The sequence below is a fragment of the Brachycentrus maculatus genome, unplaced genomic scaffold (assembly GCF_059751285.1).
Source record: "Brachycentrus maculatus isolate JH-2025_06_01 unplaced genomic scaffold, ASM5975128v1 h1tg000026l, whole genome shotgun sequence".
NCBI classification, from domain to species: Eukaryota; Metazoa; Arthropoda; class Insecta; order Trichoptera; family Brachycentridae; genus Brachycentrus; species Brachycentrus maculatus.
The window spans coordinates 1,905,001-1,930,117 of record NW_028280780.1 but is presented as its reverse complement, the minus strand read 5'-3'; the positions used below and the strand labels follow the sequence as shown (position 1 = coordinate 1,930,117).

General features: G+C 29.4%; 1 protein-coding gene across 1 annotated transcript; it reads right to left on the bottom strand.

The window, feature by feature from the left end:
- Positions 1-290: 290 nt before the first annotated feature.
- LOC148313030 (uncharacterized) lies at positions 291-19,880 on the bottom strand. The gene is made up of 3 exons (XM_088270376.1): positions 19,360-19,880; positions 2,628-2,887; positions 291-598 (listed from the first exon to the last, which is right to left on the bottom strand). The coding sequence occupies exons 1-3, from the start codon at positions 19,829-19,831 to the stop codon at positions 422-424; spliced, it is 909 nt and encodes a 302-aa protein (XP_088126502.1). The 5' UTR covers positions 19,832-19,880; the 3' UTR covers positions 291-421.
- Between the last annotated feature and the right edge of the window lie 5,237 nt (positions 19,881-25,117).

Genomic DNA, 25,117 nt, shown 5'->3' with positions numbered 1-25,117 from the left:
TATATATATGTATATATATATATATATATATATATATATGTATATATATATATATATATATATATATATATATATATATATATATATATATATATATATATATATATATATATATATATATATATATATATATATATATATATATATATATATATATATATATATATATATATATATATATATATATATATATATATATATATATATATATATATATATATATATATATATATATATGAAATAAAGTTATAATTAAACATTAAAAAATGACAGATCTATTCACATTTTAAATGCATATGTTACTAAAATTAAAAAGCTATCTTTATTAATTATAGAATGGTCATCTGAAATCAGGTGGATATTTTTGAACACTCTTGTACGAATCCCTCGTTCTTTTTGCATGGATGATCAGTTCATATTGTCACCCGACCGATATGGGTGAATTTCTCGGGCTATTGAATATATCATTTAGATTTGTGCTTCCCGAGAACTGATCTTCATCAGAAGCATTGTCACTGTCCATTTCGCCGAGTTCTGCAGTCGACATATTATTTGCTCTGCGGTATTTAGCCCTGCGATTTTGAAACCAAGTTTTCACCTGAAAATCAAAAGAAAGAAATCAAATTAATTGTTATTCTAGCGGTGTCTAAAATCAGTTTTCAAACAATGTGATTTTACTATTGATTATTGTTATTTATTTCAATATTTTTTTTCAATTTCAATTTATTCAATAATTAATACAAACATACATTACAAACAAACATTTAGGCGTATACATTAAAAAAAAATTAAAAAGTAAGCAAGAAGACTCTTGTTAAATGTGTAGAAGAATCCTGCTTCGGAAAACTCTTTCGGACACGTGGAACAGATCAATATCCAATGTGATATTCTTAAACATAGCGGTAGCTCTTCCGACAGGCATAACCATCGGCAGGTTGGTCCTGTGTATATGGATGTGAAACAATCTATGCCGACGAACTATCGGGCACATACAGACCAATGCTCCGGATAATTTCAGGATTATCGATCATACCGCGCAACAATCGAAAAAAATGCGTAATCAAATACACATTCCTTCTAGTCTCTAAACTATTGTAGCCAAGCATACCCTGGAGAAACTCGGTCGGGCAGAGCCAAGGATAATAGCCGTACTCTCTCATATAGAGATACCTCAAAAACTTCTTTTGGACTTTCTCTACCATAAGAGAGTACTTAAGCTCGTGTGGCCCCCAAATCATCGAGCCACTCTCGAGTCTACTTCGCATCAAAGATTTATAAAGAGTTCTTAGCACGTGGGTATTTTCGAAAACCCTGGCAGTACGCAGAACAAATCCTAGCATTTTCTATGCATTACCAGAATTTACTATGGTATTGGAAGATTATTAATAATAACTCGTTAGTAAATTGACTTACATTTATTCCTATATAAGTATTACTTAGTAGCCCTAAGTGAGTAACTGGTTTCTAAGAGAGACAAATCTAGAAAAATCTTCCCAGACTATGCGGATGTATACACAATTGCTGCTTTATTGTTGTCACCACTGTTTCACCAACATAGCCACATTCCTTACTACTATTAATTATGTTTCCGATTTTTACTCGGTGAAGACCAAATGCCACCTTTGTAATGCCTGCATCTCTCCTATCCTCTTATTAGGCTGTGAGACTTGTCACCTTAGAAGAACCTAGAGAAGCCGTTTAATCAGCTTTGAGAATAGATGTCTGTGAATAATGGCATGTTTCAGTTTGGCAGGAATGATGAAATATGATGTAGGATGCAGCAACCCATGGTTACAAATGTCGTCGAAAAAAGGTAATTTATTTGTAAAGGCTGTGAAGAGCCACTATCAAGCTTGTCTTTTTTACAATGCGTCAGGTTCCCGCTGCCCAGGTCATCCGTTGCTGAGAATCGGTCAGCGGATCACATCTGATCTTCTTAAAGTCATTATATATATATAAGATGTTCTCTCATGTTTCAATCCAGTGTTTGAATAAAATCAAATGATTAATAATATTCTTACTGGTAAAATGAGAGATAATTTTAAAAATTATTTAACTTCTTAAAACAAAGTTTTTGTGAAGTCATAGTAATGACGCTGTTCAAGAAAACACATGGAAAAAACTTGATGGTTTTGATATAAATCATGTTAACTGGTGTATTTTTACTTTATTCAAAATAATGTAAGTGTTTTATTGTTGGTTGGTTACAATGATAAATTTTTTTTTTAAATAAAATAAACTTACTCCCCAGATACAGTTTTATCTGCAGAAACTCACTCCCGGACAGGTTAAATTAAACACTGCTAATATATTTGAGTTCTTCAAGAATATTCAAATATATTTAATGTTTATTTCGTAGTCGTACAGGAGAAAGTGACCAACTACCAAAATGTAAAATGTTCAGGAGGGCCATTTAAGTCACTATTGCTTGGCAAGAAAATAAACACCAATGCAGTTAGTCATTTTTAACTAGTCAATATATTATACTTCCAAGTTTAAAATCCTTTGGGACTTTTCAGGGCAATATTAAGCTAGTAATATATCAAATAGTCAATGATCACGTTTTTGTAAAACAATGCACTTGGTCACTTTCTCCTGTATGACTACGATTTGGGCATTTTATTTACCTGTCTGTCGCTCAGCTTCAACTGTCCTGCCAGTATCCTCCGGTCTTCCGGGCTGAGGTATTTGTGCAATCCAAATCGCCGCTCTAAGTTCTGGGTCTGCTGCGGAGTGAACCTGACCTGACCCCCCTTTCTCTTGGTGAAGGCCAACGGCAGGGTATGATGGAAGTGCCGGAAATAGGAGGGAACGTGAGAGAATGGACTAGAAGGGTATGCAGAGAGAAGCGTCGGGGAGAGAAGAGCCCACTGGTTTGCCGTGGCAACTAGAATACAAAACAAACACATTATTAAAGAATTACTCTTTGAAAAATAAGTAAAAAATAATTTTTTATGGTATAATTAAAATGTAACTTTGTTTTAAAATCACTGTTAATATTTTATTATAACTTATTTATAATGTCTACCGGTTTCGAAACTAACCGCTTCTTTATTAAGACTGATTAATAAGTATTAATCAGTCTTGATAAAAAAGCGGTAAGCTTCGAAACTGGTAGACATTATAATTAAGTTTTAACAAAATATTTAGAGTGATTTAAAAAAAAATTACAATTTAATTATAAAATGGACAGTCACGAAGTTAGTGCTTCAAATATAAATTGTATTAAAAAAAAATCCATTTTATTCTTATAACTTATTACAGTAAAATCCTGGTTAACGCAGGGAATATGGGATAATGTATGGAAATGTCCCTTATCTGTGGAAGTGAAGCATGGAGTTGTCAAAAGAAGGATGAAATTATACTGAATGTCGTCGAAATGTGATCCCTCAGACGAATGTGCGCAAAATGATGTATGATAGATATTGGAATTGTGAAATAAGGAAGGAATGCTAAATTGAGATCAGCATTATCGATAAAATTAAGAATGATGTGTTGAGATCGTTTGAACATGTGGAACGAATGAGTGAAGTAAAAACGGTAAAAAAAAAGATATAATTTATTGGTAATAGAAGGCCAAGGAAACTGAGGAAAACTTGTCTGTATCAAGTATTTCGAATACTTGTGGGCGTGGTCTGGTCAGGAGTCAGAATAATCGGTAGGTATGTACGAGGAGATGCATGAATGTGGAAGAGTTAAGATCGTTTGCAAATACAGATTTGTGATGGCGTTCAATTCTTCCTGCCTGCCCTGCGGTGAAGCAGCGTTATGGTGAGTTAGTTAGCATTATAGTAATGTCATTTGCTATGAGAATAGATCTGCATTCAGGGGACAACTTCTTAAAAACTTGTTTTTAACTTGGTTTCAGTAAGAGAGTTAACACAGTGAAATCTCTACCTATCGTTTTTAAAAGGACCTATTGAAGTAAACTATGAATGCGGGATTAAGAGGTCAATAGACAACGATATCCGATCGAGTAAAGATACAGTCTTCCCAATATGCATAACCATTGATTGGTTAAAATTCTAAGAAGGATATGAGTACTAGATTAATGTATTTATTTAAAAAAAAAAGTTTATTGCATTGTAAATAATCTGTGATCAACATGTATTGTTTTTACTGTTTTATTTCTATAAGTCAACAGTATATTTGGGCTTTGCAAATAATATATTTTTTCGGTATCAGTTATAAAATGTGCTTAGTAGAAAGTTTTCAATCTTTCAAAGAGTGTGCATGCTTCTGAAAATGAAGGTACAGGCAGCGGTTCCTCTTCATCAATATCGACCTCTTCTGCTGTATCCGTCAACCTAGCGCCACACAAGCTTTTGATAGTTTCTATCCCACACATTAGAACATTGGCGTCAAATGTAACAAAATTGAAAAATTTTTCAATAATGTAAAAAACACAGACAGAATATGTAATATCTTATATGCAGCGTAATTTAAATGATGAATGTGGTAAAATTGTGATGGAGAAACTATAGATGCGATCTATTTTTGTATGAAATGAATTCAGGGTAGAAGAAATAAATGACACATGCCGTAAACGATTACAGGAACGATAGATAGAGATTCACTGTATGTACATTTATGGTTACCATGTTTGAAAAAATAATGAAGTAATGATTTGGAAGAAATATTTATTATTTGATTTACTTACATTTTTTTTTGCAAAAAACTGATATAAAAACATAATTTTGACATTTTCATTAATTGAGTCGGTATTCACTTTGTAATGATATCTATATATTACCAACCTTTCCGGGGGTGAGTTTCTGCAGACAAACCTGAATCTTGGGAGTCAATTTTTCAAATTTTTTTTGACTTTATATAATTTTATATCATATTCGACGCTATAAGCAAATATTATCTTGAATGAAAAAAAAATATTTACACAGTTAATAAAAAAATATTTCAAGAAAACATTGTTTAAATACAAACACAGATGGCAGTACAAGTATGAACCATTTTAGATATAAATGTCACCGGGCTTTAATTGTTTGGTTGGTTACAGATTCATTAATATGTAATGTTGTAATTACTTGTTCGGAATGCATCAAAACACATGTCACAATAGAATTTAATAAATAGTTTGTACGTACATACTTATTTACCAAGTAAAACTTAAATTAAAAATAATTTTGATATGCTGATAAGTTAATTGAAGGAGATTAACATTTTCATAGTCCGTTATAAAGTAATAAAACTGACAGTGGTAATCATTGTAAAGGTGTAAAAAATAATATTAGATCAATAAATGATGCTACTTAACTTGCAAACAACACATACAGGGTGGCGCAAAATTAGTCACCCTATCGGAACATGTCATAATTTTTGCAAATGGCTTCGTACGTTCGTCATATTTGACATTTGTGAACTGGACAGCTGCAGTATACAAACAAATTAATAAAACGGGCAGAAATGTTTACCAACACTGGCGGCAGCCACATGACGGATAAAATATTTTACACTTAAGAAAAAAATGTAAAAGTCCAAATAAAGATTTTTGTTATTTAAACATTTATATATTTTTTTATCCTAAAATTGTTTGTGTACTGCACATGTCTAGTTCATATCACGTCTTCATCAAGGATCCTATATCAGTTGTAATAAGACCGATAAAACTGACAAGGAATTACATATGTATATAATCGTGTTATTAAATATTCAAATACATGAAGGCCAGAACGTGGACGACCGAAAAAGACTTGGCACGATCAGATCAATCAGAACCTAAAATCTGGCGGTGTCAAAAGTCTGCGTAATCGGAGGGCATGTATGACTAGATGTATGGATGTGAAGGAGGCTAGGAGTGTATGTCAGGACAGAAGAGTGTGGCGTTCCATCCTCTCTGCCTACCCCTTCGGGGAAACGGCGTGATGGTAGTAGTAGTAGTAGTAGTATGAAGGCCTTGCATAATACCACTTTGAAGTTTAATAATGTAAACACGACTAGTTTCAAGAATTACAGATATTTTCTCCAACAAGTGAAAACACAAACTCAGATTCCATTTTCATCTTTTGTTGATGACATTTGTAGCTCTCGACTAGTTCATATATAGCTCACTCCTTTCAATAACGTCATAAATCAAAAAACTTGATTTTTCAGGTGAACGTTTTTAAAGTTTAAAAATATAATACTTTAATAATGTATTAAAAATAAATATCAACCCACTTATTCAACTTTTTACTGTGCAACAGATCTTTTTAGGTAAAACCTGAAGGTTTTTTCTCCATTTGAAAAATATTTAGTATATAAAAAAAAATAAACAATACCTTTTCTTCAAAATGCAAAAACAACAATTTCTACCCTGTTGTGGGTAAATTAAAGATATGTCGCTTTTTCTGGAATATAGTAAATTTTCTGGGAATTCCGAAAACATGCACAACTTAAAATTGTCGATTTTTGATTTATGACGTTCTTGAAAGGAGTGAGCGAAATGTCAAATATGATTGATATGATTACGCCATTTGCAAAAATTATAACATCTTCCGAAAGGGTGATCAATTTTGCGTCACCCTATATGATCATATAGTTTACCTGAAAATAGTCATATGTATAATGTCCAAATTGAATTTATGCCTTGAGTTGTTATTTCTTATGTTATTGAACACGTTGACAATAAATATTAATCCATTTATTGGGAAATGGCATATCGAATTGGCTAATTATTGGAGTTATTAGAGTAATTCCTATATTTTTATGACCGCACAATAAAAATTATTGAGATTACATTTTTTTACATTTATGGCGTCGGATTAATTTAAAGGCGATCTATATCGTAAATTGCTTATTTCTTCACATTATACGAGCAATTCACTATATCTGGTTATCTTTGTTTGTTTAATAGGTACCGGAATAAGAGTGGTGTTCAAAATAATATAGGACATAACAAATTTTATCGTGATTTTTTTTTTTTTTTTTTTTTTTTTTTTTATTATTTAATATATTTACATTTTACATTTATGTCGTCGGATTAATTTAAAGGCGATCTATATCGTAAATTGCTTATTTCTTCACATTATACGGGCAATTCACTATATCTGGTTATCTTTGTTTGTTTAATAGGTATCGGAATAAAAGTGGTGTTCAAAATAATATAGGACATAACAAATTTTATCGTTATTTTTTTTTTTTTTTTATTATTTTTTTTTTTTATTTTATTTAATATATTTACATTTTTATTTAAAACATAATATATTTGAATCATTTATACATATGGAGAACTTTTATATTTCGATTCGCTGTGCCTCTCCATAAAAGAGTCTGTGCTCTTGTGCTTGGAAAGGGACTTACACTCGTGGTTTAATGTTATATAATAAAAGATATAAAAGTTTTTTTTAAATATTTTTTTTTAAGATTTGAATGTATAGAGCTTTATTTTTTTTCGTAAGGATTTTTATATCATCTATTTTTTTATTTCTTTAGGGAGTTTATTGAAATGTTTGGTTGCCAAATATTTGAAGTTTTGCTGAAATTGCTTGGTGTTGCATTTTGGAGTAGAAAAATCGTTTGAGAATCTCGATGATAATTTTTTTGTTAAATTTAAAGATATTAAACTATATATACGTTAAATTATATATTTTTCTATATTTTTATAATTGGGCATATATATGCACAATTGACTGCGTATTTATATCCTAATATGGTTCGTTTACTTAAAATTAGACGTTTTACTAAGCAAATTGAACGTTAAGTTGTATTTTATAATTCATTAATATATTGTATTCTTAAAATGTATTCATATTAGTACTACATATAGTATACTGTGGAGATCTTTTATTCCTAAGACTAGCAAGTGCGTTAGTCGTCAAGTTGGAGATTCTGCGCAATATTTTCAATAAAAAATGTATAAAATAACCTGTTTATAAAATACAGTATAACGTCTAATTTGTTTTATACAGTGTCCAATTTGACTTTTAAAATACCATTTTGATTCCAATTAGGCATTTTATTTGGTTTTAAAACGTCCAAATTTACTTGTTAAAATACCATTTTGATATCAATTAGCATCCGATTTGGTTTGTAAAACGTCTAATTTGAAAAGAAAAACCTGTAATATTGTATCATAATAGCACGTTTAATCGTAAACAAAAAAGAATTACAAAAAAAAAACAATTTCTCGATGCGCTCTATACCGAAAAATAAACAACTTAAAAATATTCTATGTTCAATGGATTCGACTCGGAAAATACTAAAGTTGCATCACTTTATTATATGTTTATTTAAAAAATTCTGCTTGATTCACTATTTTCGATCTGAATAACTAATTACTGATCTAATCACATGTGATTATTTGATAAGTAATATTACTTTATTTATTTTTATCATACATTTCGATATAGTGATCTCATATAAAAATGACAATTTTTATCAGCGCGTTTCACGCGGAAAGCCACCCGGATGTTAAAATTTGTGTGAACCCTACAAACAAACAAAAATACGGTTGACTCACCTCTAGAGAGATGGCCCTTATTTTAAGTTTGAACAGTTTATATATTATATCATTTAAATATTTCTTTTCTTTTATACTGCTGTTTCCTTTGCTTTGATATATATTTTGATATTCATATTTATTATTGAGAAATTCATCGTTACCCAATAAATATTTGATTTTTAAACTTGTTTTTATTTTTAAACTACCAATAGGTTATATGAGTCTAACATATATTAAAGATTGTGCTTATTAATTAAAATTATACATAATTATCTTAGAGTCATAGTGATTGCATTTTTTTATTTTTTGCCGACGGAAGTTAGAGGTCAAAATAAAATATTGAACAAAGGCAAAATAATGGAAAGGGTAAATGATTAAGAGTTAATTGTATGAAAATTGTAAAATAGTATATTTTTAATTTAATTTCTCTCTTTTTTGTGCATATTATATTAGGTTATAATGGATAAAACAATAAAAAAAAATTGTATATAAAAACAACTCCACCGACAAGACACAAGGTGGCTTGGTGGGTATCTGCAAAAAAATGTTTTAAATACGATTATAATTGTTGTTTACATAAATGTATACAATTATTATAAATAATTTTAAAAAATAACCATTTTACACTTCATAATATCTTACGATTTTATTAACTCACTTAAATTATTATTTTTTTTTTGACATCTCATCAAAGATGAAGAAGAATATGGAAGTCTGGGCATTTACGGGGCTGACGACCGTCATAGGCTGGTCCAAGTGATCACTTTACACACGTGTAACATTCACCAATTCTACCCATTATTGACAACCACACTACTCAAATTCTTGGAAGTTCTATATAAGTATATGAATCAATTTAGAAACGTAGTTCTTGAGTCACTAGAACTTCACTAGAGACATCTATTGGTGGGATGTAAAGAAGCTTTTTTACTAAGCAGAAACTCTTATATGAAATATGTATTTAAAAAATAATAATAATAATATGAAAAAACTCCTGTAATTGGAGATAATCCAGATTTTTTGAACAAGTATTTGGACACACTCAAAATGTTATAAATTATTAATAGTATTTTTTAAATTTTTACTTCAAATTTTTTGAATCATCTAACAGCTAAAATTATGTATGAATTATGTTATCAATATTCAATTTAAATTAAGTTATACTTAATAAGAACTTAATTATATCATTAATTAAAAATACCTCCTAAATATTTCAAAATTTTGGAAATGTTATTTTATGAAATTCATATTACATATTTGATGTGTTTGATAAGTGTTATAGATTGTTAGTAAGTATATGAATAACCTTGTTACTAGTTGTAACTTTAAGTAGCCGATAATCCTTAATACACGATATTTATTTCTTATCATTTCTAATCAGTAATTTTAAGGTTTTTTTATTGGGGTTTTTTATGTACATAAATAATTATTTAAAATATTTCGTTGATATCATTTTAATACTGATGAAAAAAGATCTAACATAGGCATGTTCAATAATTCCCTTAAAACTGACATAAAAACGTTGATTATATAAAAAAAAGGAAGGTTATATAAAAAAAACATTATTTAAATAATTAAAATATTGCGCTTAATTCAATAAACTCCGCATAGCTAATGAAAGCAAGTTTTATATAAATATATATATATATATATATATATATATATATATATATATATATATATATATATACATATATATATATATATATATATATATATATATATATATATATATATATATATATATATACATATATATATATATATAAATATATATATATATATATATATATATATATATATATATATATATACATATATATATATATATATATATATATATATATATATATATATATAAATATATATATTTATATATATATATATATATATATATATATATATATATATATATATATATATATATATACATATAGTATATACATATATACATACATACATCCATAATTACATTTTTTCAAGCTTTATGATGGAGATTAGCGGTTTGCATTATTAAGGATTGATTTGTAATTTTACTTTGAAAATGAAATCGTTTTTGAATGCATCGAAACATGTGTCTCAATAGATTTTAAGAATTAGTGGTATTTATCACAAAAATGGAATACCATCACCACAAAGTGACTCTCGAATCAATGAAATTATTATGAATAGCTCTGGTATAAGCAGAAAAGAGTTAAATATCAATGATGTTCTCTTATTGTTTTTTATCTCATAAATTAATAAATACCATATCTATAAATATCTCATAAATCAATAAATAATATGTTTTAGTAGAAAATGTGAAAGGGTGAGTCAAAGTATATATTGGAGGAAAACATCGCTTGGCGGCTTATAGTCTTACCACTTCGTAATGTTATGTATAAATACTGTTATCAAAATTGTGGTGTTTAATCCCTATCTACAGTAATACACAATGATCGATACTGATTGATTATTTCGATGAAAGAATGAACACGGTGGATATAGATAATGTTAAGTATGTTAAAATTATTTTTATAAGAATCCTTATTGGATTATTTTACATAGTATTGTGTATTAATGATGCTAATTATATATTAATTACATTGTTTATTTCGGCAATAACAATGAGTTGGTTTTATTAGTGTTAAAAGAAAATTCAGGATAGTATATCGCTCACTCCTTTCAAGAACGTCATAAATCAAAAATCGACAATTTTTAGTTATGTATGTTTTCGGAATGCCCAGAAAATGTACTATATCCTAGCAAAAGAAGCATATTTTAAACTCAATATTTACCCGCTACAGGGCAGAAAGTGTTGTTTTTGCATTTTTAAGAAAAGGTATTTTTTAATTATTTTTTGAAATATACTAAATATTTTTCAAATGGAGAAAAAAAAATTCAGGTTTTACCTAAAAAGTTCTGTTCCGCAGTAAAAAGTTCGATAAGTGGCTTGATATTTATTTAATACGATGTATTATATTTTTAAACCTTAAAAACGTTCTTCTGAAAAATCAAGTTTTTTGATTTATGACGTTCATGAAAGGAGTGAGCGATATGTCTGCAACAAATACATGTAACTTATACTTTATACCTAAGAAATAATTTCGATATTTTAATAAATCTACTATAGAATTTTTTAATAGATTTAGACCAGTCTGATGATGTCGGTAACGACGAAACCCGGTCGCTGGTCAATTAAAAAAGTGGAAAAGCTAAAAATATTGGTTTTAATCTAATAATAAATTACTATAGAATTGACCCCAATTTTACATAGTTTAAAAATAATAAATTACAAAAACAAATATTTTTTACTACTTGAATATTATATGAATACGACTAGTCTCGGAAGAAATTTGGAAGAGTTATAAAGTTTATATTCAAACCCGTAGATGGGAAGAAGCATATGTAGCTTGTCAAAGGAATTTAATATGTACCTACTCAAGTGGTAAAAAATAAGTTTTTACTTTATAATTTAATTATGTTTTACCACAGAATCGATGCTGAAAGAATGAACTTCATAAAAATAATTCATTACTATGAAATAATTTATATTGTATTTCGCCATTTTCAAATAAGGTATTAAAATTATTTTTGTTTGTGATTCATCATTAATATATCAAAATAACGATACGGTTTATTAAAAGAACAACGAGAAATTAATTTGCTGATATGGAGACATATTTTGGAAATTCCAAGAATTAACAGGATTTTTTTTAAATATGTGTAATATCGATAAAATGTAAAATTATCTCTAATCCGAAAGTCGACATTTCTATAAAATGTTTACAATATTATTTATATTTATTTATCTTATCAAAAACTATCTAACCCTTGTTTCGTATTTTTGAGAATTATTATTAAATTTAAATTTGAATAATTCATTTCATATTAGAAAGTTAAATTAAATTAAATCAATAAATTAAAAATAGCGAAAAAATGTCCCGTATATTTTTTGATATTTCATATATTTAAGGACCAATATACGATCAATCGCAATTTAACTTTCTTTAAACCCAGGTAACATTTTATGTAATCGATTTTTATTTTTAAAACATTATTTTCGTATACAAAAAGTATGACTTCGAATTAAATACATGGTTTTGAAAAGAAAATATTTATTAAAAGGAAAGGAGAATAAAAAATATTTTTTCAATGTGTATCTTAAACAAAATATATATATATATATATATATATATATATATATATATATATATATATATATATATATATATATATATATATATATATATATATATATATATATATATATGTATATATCTAAAACTCTTATCCGCACCCAAATGGTGCATAGGGCACTGTCATATAAACGCAGTGTTATCTTGATCGTTTATACATGAAGGAAAGGTGATCAGCCTTCCGCTTCAGGTACCAGTCCATGGTGATTTTGAATAAATATTACAGTTAAAAAATCACTAATATTTTTTTTACCCCCCTTGGGAATCGAACCCGGAACCTCCAGAACGGTAGCCGAGCGTGCTGACCATTACGCTACGGAGGCGGACAAATTTTAAACAAAACAGGAAACAAAAATTTTAAGGATTTGAAACAAAAACAGCAAAAAAATCCAATGTATTTTCTAAAAAAAAATCGGGCGTGATATGACGTGCGACTTCTAACGCTGAATGATATCTGTTATTGCGAGTATCCCCTTAACGTTATGGGAATCGAAACCAAGGTACATTATATAGTATGTGTCAAATATACCAATGACAGTAGAAAGACATAATTTTTATAAATGTATATGTTTGTGTGTGTTTCTGTGTATGTATAAAATTAAAACTGTAACTTATGATAAAAGTATTGCAAATGAAGTAATCTAATAAAAGTCTGATTTATTTGGGAATGATAAGTTCTTAATCCCGATGAAAAGATTTAAATGTGTTATCAATCTATTTGTGGGATATATTCAGAGAATAGGTGCGCTAAGTGTGGCAGTCTAGATTATAAAACAACGTTTAACTAATAATCGTATACATGAACCATGTATTAATAAATATATGAACCTTTGTACATACATGGAAAGGTACAAAGTTTACATGTTAGCATAAATATTACACATTAAAATATCCATGCTACAAAATTGTGAGAATGTCCTAATTTTGGTTAAAAACTCCCAGATTTACACCACCTAAGGCCCAGTATTCAAGTTGCAACTTAATTTTCTCTAAATCTAGTTTACATTTTACGTAATTAATTTTTGTTTAAAATACCGTTTTTGCATTGAATTTTTTTTAAGAGATTAAAATTCAAAGAGTTATTAAAACTTAAGGAGCTAAATATTTTTTTTTAAATGTTCTAAAAAAAAGTTCTATTTTCTTTTTTTTTAGAAAAATCGGGCGTGGAAAGACGTGTTACCTCTATGGCAGTCAGCCGATGAATGAATTATGTGTTGCGTTGTATCCCCTTAAAAAGATTTTATTGATATCACAAGAAATATGAAGTTAATTGAGATAAACATATAGAACTCCGGGTAATTAGTAAGGCATACAATCCAACATTGGCTGGTTTAGGTGGTCACTTCTTACAGTGTTTTATATACACTATTCTACTGGAAATTTACTCAAATTTCGAAATGTCTTATGTAACATATAATATGTTTCATGTCAAAAAACAATGATCAAATTCCAATGAAATTTGGGCAAAAACTTTTTAACGAGATCTATAGTATGATTGAAATTAGTACGTTTACAGAAAGTTTAATTTAAGCTGGGCGACCAAATTAATCACCTTATCGGAAAATGTTGTAATTTTTGCAATCGTATTTGATATTTGTGAACTAGACAAGAACTACAGATAAAAATGGAAACTGAATTTGTATTTTCACTTGTCGAAGAAAACATCTGTAGTTTTCGAAACTATTCGTGTTTACATGATTTAACTCAAAAGTGGTATTATGCAAAACCTTCATGTACTTGAATATTAAATAACACGCTTAAATACATATGTAATTCCATGTCAGTTTTATCGGTTTTATTACAACTGATATAGGATCCTTGATGAAGACGCGATATGAACATTTGATGATGCATCGCAAATCCAAGGATTCTTATCAAATTGGTTTATTAAGTATACTCGTATCTACTTCCTGACGATTCACTTCCCTTGTGGTGATGTGGCTTCTGCCAAAGTTCAGATTAAAATTTACAAATCAATTTTTGTAGGTAATAAATACCTTGCGCTATACAAACTAATACCTCTTATCAACCCCTTCTCATAGAATGCCTTGGAATGAAAGTCCATCGTTTAATTTGGCACAACCAGATGATTTCAATAAAATACTTCAATAATACCACTTTTGAGTTTATTAATAGAAACAGGTCTAGTTTTGATAACTACAGAAGTTCTCATCAATAAGTGAAAACACAAATAAATAAGTTTGTATTTTCGTTTGTTGATTATGGTCTATCTACATTAATAAACTCAAAAAGGTTCTTATGCGTGGCCTACTTTCAAAATCCGCCAGATCCAATTTTACAAGATTTTAAAATAAATACTCTATCGGAATTCCAATTGAGGGTTTTACTAACATACTTGAAAACCCTGCTAAAAATACTTAAAAATAGCGTTGTATTTCAAATTCAGCTGTATTCATGGAACTTGCCTTCTGACCCATATCAGCCAATCACAGAGCGAGGATAGGTCAAAAATTTAAAACAAGATGACGTCATTATCGGTTAGTGTCTCGTGTTTTTTTTTAAATACTGAAAAAAAATCTAAATAAAGGGAAAATTCTCTATTTCATAATATTTTATCTAAAGATAGACAAATCTTTGAAACATAAATGTTACCCGGAGAATTTTGCATTTTTTGTAAAATCGACTTACATGGATCTGGCAGATTTTGAAAGTAGGCGACACTTATACAAGTGTTTTAAGAAATATATTTTTAAACTCGAATTTCCTACCCTGTATAAAATATTTTGATACACTTTTGTGCATGTTGTGTATATTCTATGTACATTTATGGATAACTAGAGTCAAGAGCTAAGTAATTGGTATCTTAAAATATTTTTACGAAGTAATGAACTTTTACCCGTAAAATTTATTGGTTCCCTTAAAATATCTTGCATTCTTTGATCAAAATATGTAACGATCAAGTTAACCTCATCGATCTGATACAGTGACCTATACACCATTATTGATACCAAATAAGCGTCAGACGGGTAATTATGATTTAAAGCTGTATTTTTTAATATTTCAGAGATATTTATGATCAAATATAACTGAAAATCAATGAAATTGTTAAATTATTATGATTAAAAATTAAAAAGGTTAATTTAAGACATATTTTGGGTAAATAAAATATTAAGAGAGATGTTAAATATTTTTACTAGCAAAAGCTCTAAAATACTTTGAAAATTGATTAAAGTTTACTAACAACTATTCATTGTATAATTTTTTTGAAAAACACAATACTTTAAAAAAATCAGCGTCTATATTTTAGAAATTTTTCTATTTTTCATTACACATATTCATAATTTTAAATGTACAATAATGTATCCTCATTGGGCTTTCCCGCGATAGGGGCACGTTTTACAATAAGTACTTGTTTATTATGTATCTATTAGTTCTTGTCCGCCTCCGTAGTGTAATGGTCAGCACGCTCGGCTACCGCTCTGGAGGTCCCGGGTTCGATTCCCAAGGGGGGTATAATAAATATAAGTGATTTTTTCACTGTCACATTTATTCAATATTACCCTGGACTGGTACCTGAAGCGGAGGGCTGTTCACCTTTCCTTCATGTGTAAACGATCAAGATAACACTGCGTTCATATGACGCAGTACCCTATGCACCATTGGGGTGCGGATAAGGGTTTTATTATTATTATTATTAGTTCTTAGTCTATTGTCATTGATGATATGTATGTAGTATCTATGTCAAACTACCCACCCCCGTTATCGAGAGTTATTATATTCAAAGAACTTATATGGATAATGGTAGCAGGCTATACAGCTTTATTATATAATACTTAAAAATCCTTTATTGTAAGAGTAATATTTATAAGTAATAATACCTACTTAATCGGTATTATACAGTAAAAATAGATTATCGTTTATTGTAAATAAGTAGTGTTATTGATTATATTCCATTGTTTAAAACCACATTATACTTAATAGCTGCGGTTATGGTAGGATTAATAAATCATATGATGAGTAGTACTTATTTTATTTATTTATTTTTCAAAACACATATCGCTCACTCCTTTCAAGAACGTTATAAATAAAAAATCGTTAATTTTCAGTTGTGCATGTTTTCGGAATGCCCAAAATATGTACTATATCCCAGTAAAAGAGGCATATTTCTAAATAAATATTTACCTGCTACAGGGCAGAAAGTGTTGTTTTTGCATTTTGAAGAATAGGTATTGTTTCAATTATTTTTTTGAATATACTAAATATTTTCCAAATGGAGAAAAAACCTTCAGGTTTTACCTAGAAAGGTTTGTTGCACAGGAATAAGAGGCTTGATATTTATTTTTAATACATTGTATTTATTTTTAAACTTTAAAAACGTTCTCCTGAAAAATCAAGTTTTTTGATTTATGACGTTCTTGAAAGGAGTGAGCGATATATTCCCAATTTTTAATTTACAATAATGTGTCTTCACTGGGCTTTCCCGTACATTTTACTCTTGTTTTAAAATTATTTGATCATATATTTGTTCAGTATGAGCCGTGCAATCATGGATGACATGGCTGAATGACAAAATTTATTCCAATTCCACTCTTTTTACACAATTATGTATATAAACTGATGGATAATGGAAGCAGGTTTTATATGCATACAGCTTTATTGCGTAATAATTACATTTCTGAATTTTTATTTCACAGTTGAACTAAAAAAATGAGAGAAAAATTACATTTCAGTGATTAAAAGTAGAGTATTTTGAGTTGTATTGTAATGAAAACAGATGAAAACATTAAAAATAACGGTTTTCAATATCTGATAATTGTACTTGAATTCATAGAGTACACATTATACTTGTAGGTACATATGTGCACGCGTAGTGTTTGTGAACAACGGGCGATAAAAAAGTTTTCTTTTACACGTTGATCTAGATAAAAATTGAAGGAGACAAAATCTTACTTTAATATTATTTTTGTGATAGATTATTCGGAAAACACAATTTACTTAGTGAAAAATATCGTAATAGCTAAATAATTTTATTATCTGTTTATTTTATTTTTTTCACCTTCGTAGTGTAATGGTCAGAACGCTCGGCTACCGTTCCGAAGGTCCCGGGTGCGATTGGAATACAATATATGAAGAAAAAAAAACGTAAATAAAAATGTGAATTAATGACAATTAATTAATCCCTTTTAACTAAAAAACTATTAAAAGACGTTTGTTTTTGCCGACGCTTCAAAATTTGGTGAAAATGAGTATAGCATTGCGACAGCATTATCATTGAATAAATTTGTAGAAGATTAGCCACCTCCTTATAAGGGTGATACTTCTAAATGTACGATGCAACATTTTCCCATGCTTTCAAAGCTCTTCGGTGGTCAGCTCTTGGCTGTACTCTTTCACAAGCTCTTAAATATCTTTGTTTTCCACCTCGCGTCCCATGATATTGGCTAATATCACAATCACATTGACTCTAGACTACACAGTTACTGTTTCAAAATCACATTTGACAACACTCTCTGGCGCAAGTTTTTTCCAAGCAGAAGTGAGGGTCCTCTTGGTAACTCCTTCCCAAGCCGCGAAAGTCCCGGTTTACAAGTGAATGTCGTGAAAAAGGGACTTGCCCTTCCTCTGTTACTCGCTATGCGAGACATCTCTCGTTAAGGGAGCAACTTTTCAGATTTTTTAAGGCTCGTTATGCGAATTTTTCGTTATGAGAGGTTCCACTGTATATGAACCAAGACTTCAAGTTTTAAAAATAAAAATACCAATTAAATTGTTGTTGTTGTTTTTTTAAATTACCGATATAAACAAATGCTTATTCAATAGCGCGTATATATTATGATTAATGCTTAATTCTGTAATAATTTATGAATTTTAGTTTATTCTCAGGACTTCAAGCATATTATCGTTCATAGATAATTAAAGGAATTTTGTTATTTTAATGACAATTTTATGATAAGGGTAGTAAATAAACGAATCCTGAATCTCTGAATCGAAATTCGACGCATTTTCAACGATTAATTTTCAATTGGCCTGGGTGTTTGTGATGTATTTTTCACATTTACCACCCCTATCCTTACTATCCTGCCTGCAGACAAGCCTCTAAAAATAGAGGCTTTGCGGGTTATTCCTTCTTAAAAAATCCATCCCAGAAGAAGGCAAGGTATTTGTAGTAGCCGGTCGGAATAATAGTGCCAAAAATAAATGTGGGCAAGGTTTATTAAATTTATGTAAGTTTGTAAAGTGTACAAATAATATATATATTAGCTATTTACAAGTTTATTAGGAAAATAAAATTTTTATTCAATAGGTTTTTTTATTATAATCATTATTGATAAATACAATTTTTTTAAACTCGTTTCATTGATTGATTCGGCAGTCACATTTTGGTAATATCTATCCATTTTTAATTTAAGATTTACTTAGTAAATAGTAAATACCACTATTTCTCATACGGCGTTCAAAATGATGCATAATGCATCAAAACACGTGGCAACATAGATTTTAGAAAAAGTGATATTCAAGTATAAATTTAACTTTAAAAAGGTAACTCGTCATTTAAAAATACTGTAAAATATACGAATGTATCATAAAATATATCTTTTTCTGTGCGTGTCATGTCAGGTTCCCCTGACGTCGACTATCACTTGAGAGTCATTGTTTTTGTCTTGGACAGCTCTAAACAGAGGCTTAACGGTTCTGATCCCCGTCCAATCTCATGTATTATATATAAAATATATAGATATATAAAAAATGTGCAAAGTGTGAAAAAATGTATTTTTTACCTACCATTGTTATATGCTGCACTGTATGAATCGAAGTAAGGAGAGGCTGGTGGATATGACGGTCTTGCAGCATAGGTTTGGCAGTTTCCAGTAGATCTTCCAAAAGCTCCGATACCAGTGAACGCCGACACGCCGTCACTATGTCCCAGAAGTCGCCTGTGGTCGGCCAACTCTATAGATTTCCTCATCTCTTCGCCGTTGAACATATGAACAACTTGAGACATGGAAGCCAATTTCTCTTCCGCTAATCTGCTCTCTGTTCCGGTGTTAGTGTAAAAGTCGGGTTTTCTCAGATCCGAATCGTCTCTGTGGCTGGCCTCGCATTTCTTTCCCGTCACTTTGGCCTTGTCGCATAGTTCTACGTTATGTCTTCTCTCTGGCGTTCTGGCGCCACTTCTCTCCCTCTTGGCTCCTTTGGTTTTGAGGATGTCCTCTATCCGGAAGGAGGAAGCCCGTTTTCCTGGAGCGGAACACATATTAAGACGGGAATGTTAGTGAAACTGGCTCTTTGTCGCCAAAGGTAGCCCCTCATATATCACGACAGTGAATGCAGTAGCTACTACGCCACTTATGATGAGTACACACACGTAAGGTATATTAAACCGTTTAATATTTCAGTATTTTTACTTTTATCAATTAATAATAAACGCAAACATGAAAATATTTTTTTACAAAGTCATCTTTTTTACAATCCTATATTTATTGAACTTAATGAAATTAATTAAATGCACATTTATAATATAAATAAATATAAGTATTTACTATTTAAACTATATAAAATTAACAAATATAATATACTATCGTATATCACGAAGTAGGTCAATTTTACGTGAAGACCTTTACAATCGTAAATTTGTATTTGTTTTTTTTTTCATTTTTATTAAAAACTTAGACTATAAATTATTTTATATTTATAATATAATACTTTTCACATTTATATATTTGTTGTATTTATATATGAGTAATTTTTCTTTTTTACAAAAATATTATAATTGTTAGTATAAACAAAAATGCATGAAAAGTGCTAAGTATTGATGTGTAGTATTGTTTGCATGCTGGTGATTGTCCTGACGAAGATTTTTATCCAACTACATAAGTGTTCATTAATAAATAACATTGAGCGTTCTTTCCCAAAGGTTGAGGACACACAGTATAATTGATAATCATAATTGAGTGACAATTATTATCAAATAGGTTCGCGTATACATTAGCGATAACACCGTAATCCTTTATTTATCAGTCCTACGCTATACCTATCAACCTTTATCATTTGCCGAATTTGACAAAAATCATAGAAAAAGCGAAAAGACTGACGGGTGTCAAGATTCGAACAAGACCACTTAATTATTAATAGAGTAGGTACTCGTGACACAAGGTAAGTATCTCACTCAAGCGTTATGATTTTATTTATCAAGCAATTCAGCATAATGTATACCATTTTTCTAGAAGGGTACATACATGTTAATATAAATATATATATTTATATATATATATAATATATATATATATATATATATATATATATATATATATATATATATATATATATATATATATATATATATATATATATATATATATATATATATATATATATATATATATATATATATATATATATATACATATATATATGTATGAATGGTACAATAGTTATAATATCGCCTAATAGCATAGGTTTATAATGGGTAAAATTATATTTATGCAAAATTTTTTTTTTTCATTATTTGTTTTAAATTCTCACGCATAGCACAATATATTATAATTACAAGTACAAAAAATTTATAACATTAATACAAAAAAAGATCCCACAAAGAGATGGCCTGTTAGTAAGTATACCTAAAGGGTACTGACAAGAATACAATAGATATCAGAAATAAAAATAGATTAAAAGTACTAATATAAACCACAAATTTTAGATTTTTACAGAAAACAAAAATCAAAAAGATTAAAATGGAAAACGTTTGCAAATATTTACTACATGAGTTATACGTTTAAAAGAAGAAGATGCTTAGATCTGTTTGTTTAATAAATAATTTAAGCAAAATTTTAAATCGAAAAAAACTTAGATCATGAATGTCTAACAAATAGTCTTTGTGGAATGAATTTCGCGCGAGTCTGGATTTGACAGTAAATGAACAATTAAACTTTGTTTCAATTTTACATAAAAAAAAAACAGTTTAAGCCAACTAACTAGTATGTTAACCATCATACCGGTTTCTGCAGGGGTAGGCAGAGAGAATAGAACCCCTGCGGGAAAGCGGCGTGATGATAAGTTTAGTTTTATTTGTGAAAAAATAGTGTGTAGTCGTAGATATTTGTACCTAGAAGACCGGATTGTTCATCCATGAGCATTTTTGATATTTTTTATTGTGTTTTTATTTTATTTTTTATATTATCTTAATAAGATGAAAAAATTTTTTTTTTGGAAAATTTTTGGAGTAACTGAAACAAACCCGTTTAATAAAGAGATGCATACAATTATTTATTACACGATAGACATAGATAAAAATTGGAAAAAAAATCCGAACCGATTATTTCAGCATATTTTTATAGATACTTTTTTATATTTGCATAAAATTCAGACCAAATTAATGCAGTCGAAATGCGTTCTCACAGACGAACGTGCGGTAAAACGTTGTAGGATAGGTGTTCGAATGATGAATAAGAAAATAATGCAAGGTTGATATTATCGATAAAATTAAGAAAAGGTATCTTTCTTAAGATGGTTCGGACATGTGAATCGAATAAATTAAGAAAGGATAGTAAAATAAATTCACAAGGCGAACATGGTTGGTAAACGAAGCAGAAGAAGACCGATGAAAACTTGGCATTATCAAGTATTTTAAATACTCGAAAAAGGTCAAATCAGGAGTCGGAATAATAGTATTATGAGATGTATAGTGTATGTATGAAATGCATGAATAAGAGGCGAAGATTGATTGCTAAAACAGATTAGTGTGGGATTCTATTCTCTCTGCCTACCCCCGCGGAAAGCGGCGGGATGATTTGTTAAAATCTTGTTTTTAAGAGGGATTAGCCTACTGCAACGTCGATTCCCAGCTATCGACCGATCTCTTTGGTGGTCTGCCCGGGGGTCGTCTACCATGGGGTTGGCCGTACAGTGCGATGTGGGGGAGTCAAGGTGGTTCCATCCTCCTCACATGCGCATACCATTGTCTCCTTCGTTGCCTTTCACACCTAACGACATCTTCGATCTCGCATATTTCCCTGATCCTGGCATTTCTGATTCCATCTCGAAGACTCTTGCCTGTTACGCTTCTCAGAGTCTTCATTTCTGACACTCTAAGCGCATTTTTTGTGGCAGCGGTGTCTGCTCTACTTTCGATTCCATACGTCATGATAAAATCCAATGATCATAAAATCAAACATCATGTCTCAGGGCATTCCAACTTCCCGTGCCCAAAGAATGTAATTCAAGACAATCTTACCGTTATCATAAAAGCCAAGTTTGCGGTGGAATAATCCATACCTTAACCGACTGCCTATCGAGAGACATTTTCTTAGAATCCACTTATGTAAAAAATACCTACATCACTTCCGTTCTTAATACATACCGAATCCATAAAATGAAATTAAATGATAGTAAACCGCTAAGTATTACCGCAAAATTATATCTCATGACACTATTGCGCATAATTACCGTTTATTCTCATTTAAATGTATTGTTTATTGTTTTTTACAACTAATTAACTAACCATCACGCCACTTCTCCGCAGGGGTAGGCAGAAAAAATGAAACGTCATACCTAAAGTGACTATACGTCCCGTTTTGAAAGGGACCGTCCCGTTTTTAGACAGCCTGTTCCAATACTAAGCAACATATTTATAGTACATATTCCTCTTATTTCCTTTATCAAAATTCCTTTTATTTTTATAAATACATAAAAAAAAACCACGAAAAAATACGTGTTTTCTTGAATATACATACTTTTACGGAAAAAATTGTAGATGTCCCGTTTTGTGGACAAAAATTTGAGGTCAGTTAATTCATACCATCCTGTCTTTGCAAAGATTCTTCACCCCTTCCACATTCATGCATCTGTTATAATTATAAGCTGAAATAACAAAAATGAAAATGGTATTTTCTGGCGTTTCTCATGTGTGTGATTGTAATCCAGGATTCGGACCTTACATACTAATATAAGAGTTTCTGGTTAGTAAAAAGCTTCTTTACATCTCACCAATAGATCGGCTGTCCAAACTCAAAACACAGTAAGGGACATTTTTTGTGTAGTACGTTTTTTTGCATTTTGGACTAAGTAGATTCTACTTAGTCCAAAAATGCAAATAAAAACGTACTACTTAAAAATGTCCCTTACTGTGTTTTAAGTTTGGACAGCCGAGATTTCTCTAGTGAAGTTCTAGTGATTCAAGAACAAGGTTTGTAAATTGGTTCATATATAATATATAGAAATTCCAAGAATTTGAGTAATGTGATGGTCAATAATGGGTAAAATTGGTAAATGTGTGTAAAGTGATCACTTTAACCAAACTATGACGGTCGTCAGCCCCGTAAATGCCCAGACTTCCATATTCTTCTTCATCTTTGATGAGATGTCAAAAAATAATATGATAAATACTTCGTCTTCTTGTGTATGTTGATCTATCATCCGTATGGTGAACAATCCAATGTCAGATAACATAATAAACATGTAATAATAACAATTTTTTCTGCATGTTTTCTTTACATTATTGCCAATCAACCTTTGAACGATATATTTTGAAATGTAAACAGCATTTAATAAAATGAATTAATCAAAATAATCCGGATTATTTGTAGATTTTATATATTTTCCCAAATAAAAATTATGAAATGTAATGACAAGCATATATAACGTGATTTCTTCGATAATTACCTTATCTGTGTGTATAATATATGGGGGATACTCCATACTCCCAATACTAGCGCAATAAGGAATTAAGATATAATTTAGATGCTTAATCGGGTGCATTTATTTACAGATTAATTTCGGAAAAACGAATTAAATTTATCTCTTGGATTACTGATGTATACGGGATTACAAAACTGGTGCTAATATTCAATGAAACAATATCGGAATTTAATACCAGCTGTATTGTATATATTAATAAATAAAACAGTGCATACTGATAAAAATGGTTTATATTACATATCGACGGCCCCTACGTAAAGTACTCTATCTGCAAATCTGTTACTTTACAGGAGAGAGCTTAGAAGATTTTTTCAACGTATTTTTTTAAAATTAATTATCGGTTTCTTCTGAAATCTAATAGAATTAAACATTCAAAAACACGAAAAATAATGTATTCAATCGTTTTAAAAATTTATGCTTTGTCAAAATTAAGTAGTTAGCGTCTTATACGCCTGAAAACTAGGCGTTATTTATTTTATATATATTTTTGTTTATTTATATTTGTAGATAACGGTCTGATGATAACGTACACCAAATATCTCAAAATTTACAAAAATGTAGTTGGTGCACTTTACATAGGGCACGTCTATATTATCATTATTTAAATTCTTATTGGAAGTTTAAAATTATAATAATTTTTATTTTTTAAAGAGAAATATGTATTTATGTTTTCATTATTTACACATATATTTCAATTTCATACTATTTCTGTGAGCTTAAGCGGCTCATTGTAAGAAATAGGTATCAAATTGTGGTAGAGTAGGTTCGAACCGAGAAACTCTGACTTAAAAATCTAACCACGGGACCTCAAGCCGACACTAATAATAATTTTGGATACTTTATATGG